This window comes from Scomber scombrus, chromosome 7 (genome assembly GCF_963691925.1).
Source record: "Scomber scombrus chromosome 7, fScoSco1.1, whole genome shotgun sequence".
NCBI lineage: Eukaryota > Metazoa > Chordata > Actinopteri > Scombriformes > Scombridae > Scomber > Scomber scombrus.
This window is the reverse complement of record NC_084976.1, coordinates 18,857,293-18,865,693: the sequence shown is the minus strand read 5'-3', so window position 1 is coordinate 18,865,693 and position 8,401 is coordinate 18,857,293. Positions and strand designations below refer to the sequence as shown.

Below are 8,401 nucleotides of genomic sequence, written 5' to 3'. Positions count from 1 at the left end.
TTTGATGATGTCACCATTTATCTTTTTGATCAGGTATTTTCAAAATATTCCACCATTGATTTTTTATAATAGATAGTGTAAGATTTAATAAAATGAAGGCGGAACATTCTCTTTAATTTCAACAGGAAACTCCAACTAATGAGTTGAGCACTTCAGCACCCACCGGTCCAGCCCCAGTGTCTGTCAAAAGCACCAAGTTGGATTTGCATGGTAAGTCCGCAAGCATCATATTCATGATGACACAGAATGAGGAGGTGACATTTTTAGACTGGAGATAATGCGCATCAGTCAGAAATATGTTTCTTACTATATATGTGTTATCAGTTAGTCCCCACCTTGAGCTGGAGAATGACGTAATAAAATCTGACAACTCCTAACTCATCCCCACCCACCGAAATGGAAAACCCTCAGTTCAGCCATCTCCTCTCCAAACACGCAGCCGGTATTAATCTTCTATAATTATCCCCCTCGACACTGTGACATGTGGAACTGAGCAGGGACATAAATCCTGCTCTCAACAATGCACGCCTAAGCTGTGTTTCCCAACACACTTTCATTTCCTCTCTTGACTTCCGCTCTCCATCTCACACACTGATCACCTCATTTCACAGAATAATGAAAGTTTGGTTTGATCAGAATTTCCTTTTGGGCTGCGCACATACAGAAACACCAAAATTAGATGCTTTCATGATCTTTCGTAGCCTTCAGAGTTGAAACTTCAAAGCCTTGAAAGAAGAGGCTGTGTTCCCTTTGAAATACAGTTATTTTTAACAATAAACCATCTTGCGTTGCGTCAGCTTGATTATATTAATAGATATATATTATTAGCACATTTTCTGTTTTTTATTTGGTTTTTCACTCGTCTTACTTTATATCTCAGTAGTATTGAAGCTACATGTGTCCCAGTGTTGATGCCTTCATTATAGCAACATGATTTGGTTTGTCTTTCCATCAGGGCCGAAAAGCAAGGAATCCAAAAGGAAAGATAACTTATCAATCAAACCAAGGTCGTCTGTGGGGGCCAATCCAGTGACATCATCGCGCTTCACTGTCAGCCCTGCCAATGACCCCCACTTGGTGTGATGTCACATGTCATCATGGGAACCTTTAGAGCTGAACCCCTCTGAGACTGGCCAGTGAATTAACCCCAACAACCAGCCATTGACCCAGAGGCTATTTTTTTATTGAATAGGCAACTGAAAGAATAAGACTCCCGTTCTAAAAGCTGGACACATTCCAGGTTTTACCAGCGACAGGATTTTGTATGACAGGGGTTGTTGAGCTCCTGCCTGCCACTGTTTACAGAGTTTATTCATAGCCTTTGGCTACAAAAGTCTTTGGAAAAGGCAGCATATGCTAGGAGAAGAGGAGCCTGGAGCTTTGTAAAATCTGAAACAGATTTGACAGCTATGCAGTGGGAGTCTTGCTGTGTACCAGCTTACCTTCTCTTTTTCTGCTTCATTCTGTTGTATTATTCCCCAGGTGTGCGGGGAATGCACTTTCTTTAGTCACTCATCTGTCTATGTAAACGCTTGGATTCCAGTCCTCTCTTTATTAAAAGTTTTTCATTGAAGTCAGTCAGTTGTTCTTGTAGGCAGCAGTTTGGAACAGACTTTGCTTGACTCCCGTATTTGAGAATACTCATTTGTACAAATGTCATAATACAAGTGTATACAATATCATTTTAGAGCTGTTTACTTTTAGATGTATTTTTAGACTGCACGAAAAATGAAACAAGCTACGTTTATTTATACTTTTAGTTCTGAAAATCTTTCTCTTACTTACTATTGATTTATATATTTATTAATTGTTTTATTTATTTATTTAAAGCCAGTTTCCATGCAATATTTTATTTATTTGATCATGTATTTATTTATTTATTTGCTTTGGTGCAATTAACATATATTAACTTAGCTATAATTTGTTTGGGACAGAATGCATCTAGGTTATACCTTCTCTAAGATCTTCATAACAAATAAATCAAAATATTTTCCCAAACGTTTTAATTGCTAAAAAAAAAAAAAAAGTATTTTGTATAATTTTACTTGTGAATATATGCCAATCTGTATGGAACTATGTCCTGTAATGTTTCATTATTTTCCAACGTCTATGAATTTTTAGCTGTCTTGTCATTCTTTCAACATTGTTTAATGACAGTTAATGTATCTTAGCATGAAAAATTGAAGCCTTTCATCAGTAAATAACGCCATTTGTTTGTGTATCTGTTAATTTATTCCATTTTCTACTAATAACAGTCCATCATGCAGTCGAGGTCCAACTAGTCCATTTGTTTAGTCTGTTTAAATGTTGGTTTAAAACCTGTATTGTTTAAATAATTGTTTTCAAGGGATAATGTATAAACAAGGGGAAATAAAAACTACAAAATGTGAACCTCTTATTGAACTGTTTCATGACAATAAATCGATTGTTTTCTATTCATAAGGTGCTCCATTTAATAACTGAGAACACCTCTCTGAATGTGTACATCTTGTGCAGAGCATTTATGACTACATTACCCAGAAGGCTGTGCGAACGTAGCGACGTATTTAATCTGAGACGAGCACAGCGGACAGAAGCTAACGAGGAAAACACAAGCGCATTGCATGATTAGTTGTCTTCAGTTTTACACAGAAGAGCATAAAAAACGACATTTTTGTTTTTCCGGGGTTAGTATACAGGAGTTTTAATCTTCGAGGTGAGTTAAATGTTTCGTTTAAAATGTTTAGTGTTGTAAACCGGCTACGTCAAGCCAACGTTTGCTAATGTTTGCTAGCTAACATTAACCAAATGTTACACTACCGCTTAAAAAACATGATTTATTGATATTTATTGGTTAGTTTAGACAAGTTTTATCTTTCAGTCTTATTCTGTACCTTCATTTGTTCTGGTAAGAGCTTTAAGAGAGTGGACAGAGTGACTGAAAGATCTGTTGTTCTCATAAATAATTGATATTTGGTTGTTAATGTTAATCAATTAAAGATTAATCACTCAATACAATAACAATACTGATTTTTGATTCATCGTTGTAATAATTTTAGTGGCGTTTTATAGAGTAACCAATTACCCTGACCAGCTGAGGGCACCACAGACTGCTGGGAGTTTTAAAAAGGAATTAAAACATTTATTTTTAGAAGAACCTTTGACTTTTAATTAAATTAATTAAATTTTAGCACTTTGAGATTAGCTTCAAATGTAAAGTGCGTTATAAATAAATGTATTTATTATTATTATTATTATTGTTACTGTTGTAATATAAATAACAGATTAATTTATATTGAAAGTAATCATTCGTTGCAGACCCACACTAAATAACTACTGTAGGTCAGAGGTGACTGTAGGGAATAAACTGGTGATATAAAAATTAAGTGTTAACAATGTTTTGTTGACTTAATATATATTGCATACATTGTCACGGATAATGTAGTGGAAAAGCACGGCCATAATTTGATGCTTTTATTCTTAATATTCAGTCCAAGTTATGGGTGGATAATTATATCCTCTGAAAACACCATTTGTAATGTGGACATGATGACCACTCAAGAAGAGACAAATATTTATTTAATTTCTCTCAGCAATTTCTCTCTCTCAAGTTTAATTTTGGATATTAAATAATTATTCATTCATATTGGAAGCTCAGTAACACCCTCCAGACCCGTTGTGCCCCCAGGGACTCATTTTGGGAACTTATCTGTGCAGCTTGATTTTACCAAACCAGTTACATTTAAGTCCTCATTGTTTCACTGCAGATGTCCCTGGCAGACGAGCTCCTGGCAGATCTGGAGGAGGCCGGAGATGAAGGGGAGGACGGGTTGTATCCAGAGGAAGAGGAGGGTGAGAGCGATGGAGAGACATCACAGGGAAGGACAGAAGGAGGGCTGGAAGACATCCAAGAGGAGATGGAGGTGGACTACAGTAAAACTGAGAGTGTTGCATCCATCGCCAAGCTCCGCAACAGCAAACAGGTGAGTACTATCATACGAGAGCTTTAATAAAAGTTGCAATTTGCATTAACATGTCTGGTCATTCCTGCGTAACCCTACTGTGTGTTAACAGTTTTCAGAGATCATGGACAAAGTTTCAGTATATATTGGAAAGCAGCGCAAGAACTCAGAGGGTGAGTGTAACCCATTCTGTATGTTTTTCGCATATAAACTCTTACATTTACCAAAACTCATCAGTGCATAAGTACAGTGCAATTTTGATGTATTTTTGGTTTCCTTACAGTCGCTGGCCCTGTCGAAGCTAACCCAGAATACAGACTGATTGTAGCAGCCAATAACCTCACAGTAGAGATTGACAATGAGCTCAGTGAGTTTACTGTTCCTTTTTTAATAACACAATCGAATTTTCTTCTGTTCTTTACAACCAGAGTTTTCTTCTGTTTTTCTTTCAGATATTATTCACAAGTTTACCCGGGACAAGTACTCCAAGAGGTTCCCAGAGCTTGAGTCTCTGGTGCCAGATTCTCTAGATTATATCCGCACGGTCAAGGTGAGTTGAGGTGATTGTATTTATTAGGCTTCTAAACTAGAAACCAGTATGGGAATAAGGTGTCCCACTGCTGCTATTTTTCCAGCACTGTTTTGTGTCCTTGGTTGGACAGAAGACGAATGTTTAGTCACTGAATTTATAGTGTCACATCTGCAGTAGGCAGAATGAATAATTAAGAATTTACAGTTACAGTCATAAGTCAGTTAGTTTAAGATTATAAATGATAGTCCTCTACATCAGGGGAGAGTGGTTTGATTTAGACAAAACTTAAGAATGATAACAGCTACACCTTTTAATAAATGATCACATTTGCTTCATCTGTGTTATTTTTGTTAATTCCAGTTGAACAGGTTGAAGATGTTAAATGTATTATTTTCTCCATGTTGTGATTTCTGCTCAGGAACTGGGAAACAACCTGGAGAAGTGCAAGAACAATGAAACTCTACAGCAAATCCTCACAAATGCCACTATTATGGTCGTCAGTGTCACAGCCTCGACCACACAGGGGTGAGTCGACATCTGCGGTTAAACAATGTATCGCTCACCTCCAGGGTGACAGTTACGGTCTACCTGCTCGCTGCTGATTATCACTCAGATCTCTTGATTGTTAACTGATTTCTGCACAGTTAAAGCTGACTCGGTGTTCTGTCTTTTTAAATGTTTTAGGTCACAGCTAAATGAGGATGAACTGAAGCAACTGGAGGAAGCATGTGACATGGCTCTGGAGCTAAACCAGTCTAAACACAGGATATATGAATACGTAGAGTCCAGAATGTCATTCATTGCCCCAAATCTGTCCATCATTGTCGGAGCGTCAACAGCTGCCAAGATCATGGGTGAGAGATGCAAAAAGATGAGTTTACACAATTGTTTTTGTCATCCCTGTGTGCTTATTTCCATGACATATTTTCCTTATTCTCTGGTTTCTCTGGTTGCAGGTATTGCTGGAGGCCTCACTAACCTGTCCAAGATGCCGGCCTGTAACTTGATGCTGCTCGGAGCTCAGAGGAGAACCCTGTCCGGCTTCAGCAGCACCTCTCTACTGCCCCACACTGGCTACATCTACCACTGTGATGTTGTGCAGTCACTACCACCTGTGAGGACATATATGCACATACAAAGAATATCTACCACCCCCTAAATTGCTGCGTTTTTTTAATTTAACGGCTGTCCACCTTTTTTTTTTATCTTCAGGACCTCCGGAGGAAAGCAGCTCGTCTGGTGTCTGCAAAGTGCACTCTGGCTGCCCGAGTGGACAGTTTCCACGAGAGTTCAGTTGGCAAGGTGATGATCCAGGAGGAGTATGAGCAGATGAATACACCTTAAATTCTCTAGTATTTTCTTGACCTACAATATAAAGGATCAAAATATTACACATTTTGATCAAATGCAGTCCAACAATACCTTAAACTACAGAACTAGGACCTCAAACATAAGATGCACAAATGTAGTATTTACTGCAAGATTAATTAATGCATCACAATTTAAATATATTCTTTTTTTTCCAGCACAATTTTAGCCTGCAACAATATTGAGTTGTTTGGTAAAACTATTAACTCTTTGGACAATTAATCTTTTTGTCATTTGGGCAGGTTGGCTACGATCTAAAAGAAGAAATAGAGAGGAAGTTTGATAAATGGCAGGAGCCTCCACCAGTGAAGCAGGTCAAACCGCTGCCAGCACCACTGGACGGACAGAGGAAGAAAAGAGGAGGAAGGAGGTACACAACCTGTCAGTAGTTCTAAACGTGGACAGCAATATGGAGATGTTTGACATTCAGATTCTTTAATATTTATGTACCATTTCATTTCAAGTTATTCAGAAGGATGTGATAGTTTACTGAGATTATTCCCAGAACAAGAAGTAAAACAATAAATTAAAATATTCTGCAATAACTAAACTAAAGCAAAACACAGAACAGCATGTTGGAAAACAGTAAGAGTCTTACATAACTAGACTACCTCCACCAACAGCTATATATATATCAGCTCCACTGCGCTCTTCTCTCTTCCTGAAGGTATCGAAAGATGAAGGAGCGTCTCGGGCTGACTGAGATCAGGAAACATGCCAACAGGATGACCTTCGCAGAGGTCAGTAGATATATTTTGTCATGACCTCAATATCTCTTGACACTTGTTTAGCTAAGCTCATTGTAAGTTTCAACTCTGAGTGTCTTTCCCAGGCAAAATAGGGTTCAAAAAGTAGTTGGAAAAAATACACATAAAAATACACTGATCATTTGTAATACCCTCCTAAACAAAGCGGCTAAATATAAATGAACATATTCAAAAGCTTTGAAGGAAATAATGTGTAGTCCTGGTTAGTGTTGGTGCTCAACCTCAGTTCATCTGGATGGCTAAAAAGCTGCCCGATTTAACAGCTTCTACCTCAAGACTGAACGTTTTCAGCAAAGTCAGTGTTGCAAATTTAATGTTTTTCTTGCAGAAGTTGTGTATTGTATCAGGAATCTGAAGTTATACCTCTACTCCTGAGCATTTTTTTCCCTGTGAAAATCTTTAGAAGTATCGGACACAAAGGTGCATGCTAGAACAGCTGCTCACTTCTCTTTAAGGGACAGAAAACCAGTTTTATGTCACTGTGCCCTTGCCACCTATAAGAATTTAAATGAATCCGTGAGTTAATGGCTTTCAACTTAATAAAAGAAAAATACTGCACAGCCCAAGCTTAATGTAAAAATATAATGTTTGTGTTTTCCTGGTCCTTCAGTTTATGATAAGCTTGACTGAGATAAAGTTGTTTTTTATTTTTATTTTGGCAAAACAATTTCCTTGGCAAGAGAAGCATAAGCAGGGAGACTTTGGGCCTAATTTCTGACTTTTTGTTGCAGATTGAAGATGATGCATATCAGGAGGATCTGGGCTTCAGTCTGGGTCAGCTAGGGAAGAGCGGCAGCGGGCGTGTCAGGCAGGCTCAGGTCAACGAGGCCACCAAAGCCAGGATTTCCAAGTCCCTCCAGGTATACATGGTCATGTTCACATCAGCAGTGACTCATGATTAATTAATAACCCTTTAATTTAACTCTTGGTCTCTAATGTTTGTGCATGTTTCTCTTTTGTTACACAGAGGACGTTGCAGAAGCAGAGCATGACGTATGGAGGAAAATCAACAGTCAGAGATCGTTCCTCAGGAACCAGCTCCAGCGTCGCCTTCACTCCTCTACAGGTAAAAATAAGTAAACAACCTGTTTGACTGAAGAACAGCAGCAGTGCACTGCACAAGGTCTATTTTAGGTAACTAACATTGTTCTCTCGTCTGCAGGGGCTGGAGATCGTCAACCCACAGGCTGCCGAGAAAAAGGTGGCTGAAGCCAACCAGAAATATTTCTCTAACATGGCGGAGTTCCTCAAAGTCAAAAAGGAATCCAAGATGTGAACACACACAGTCATCCTGTACATGGACAGTTGCACTCAACACTGCAGCATCATAGTATGTTTTCAAATTTGTCTGACATCGTGCTTTGTCCTGTTTCTTTTTAAAAATTTAGTTTTGAATTTTTTCATTTTAATAAAATGTAATTTACACACCTTCCACAAAACATCCTGTGTTTTTTTTATATAGAGAAAATATTGAGCTGGTATGTTAATTAGTTGTTTTTTTTTGCAATTTCACATATCTTTAACTCTTGGCCACCTTATCTGTGGTTGGCACCTCTTTAACAAGTATATCCACACGTCATGTAGCAATAACAGGACTTTACAACACACACTGCCTTGTAATTTCTTAAAAGTATTTATTGAAATTTTACAATCCTGTTATAACCCCGTTATGACATCTCCCATGCAGAACTGTGATGAGAAAAAGTTGTAAATACGTCTTGAAATTCACATTTTAGCAATTTCTTGACTGACCTTCCTTTTCAGAAAACCTTAAAAGCCCCAAAAAATAGAAT

At 38.0% G+C, this 8,401-nt stretch overlaps 1 protein-coding gene across 1 annotated transcript; it reads left to right on the top strand.

Annotated features, from left to right (window-relative positions):
• Window positions 1–2,563: 2,563 nt before the first annotated feature.
• prpf31 (PRP31 pre-mRNA processing factor 31 homolog (yeast)) lies at window positions 2,564–8,047 on the top strand. Its single transcript, XM_062421812.1, has 14 exons — window positions 2,564–2,695; window positions 3,747–3,962; window positions 4,054–4,114; window positions 4,225–4,308; window positions 4,394–4,491; window positions 4,892–4,998; window positions 5,158–5,327; window positions 5,430–5,587; window positions 5,686–5,775; window positions 6,084–6,211; window positions 6,509–6,581; window positions 7,340–7,468; window positions 7,576–7,674; window positions 7,771–8,047. Exons 2-14 carry the CDS (start codon window positions 3,747–3,749, stop codon window positions 7,882–7,884), a joined length of 1,527 nt encoding a protein of 508 aa, XP_062277796.1. The 5' UTR covers window positions 2,564–2,695; the 3' UTR covers window positions 7,885–8,047.
• The last annotated feature ends 354 nt before the right edge of the window (window positions 8,048–8,401 follow it).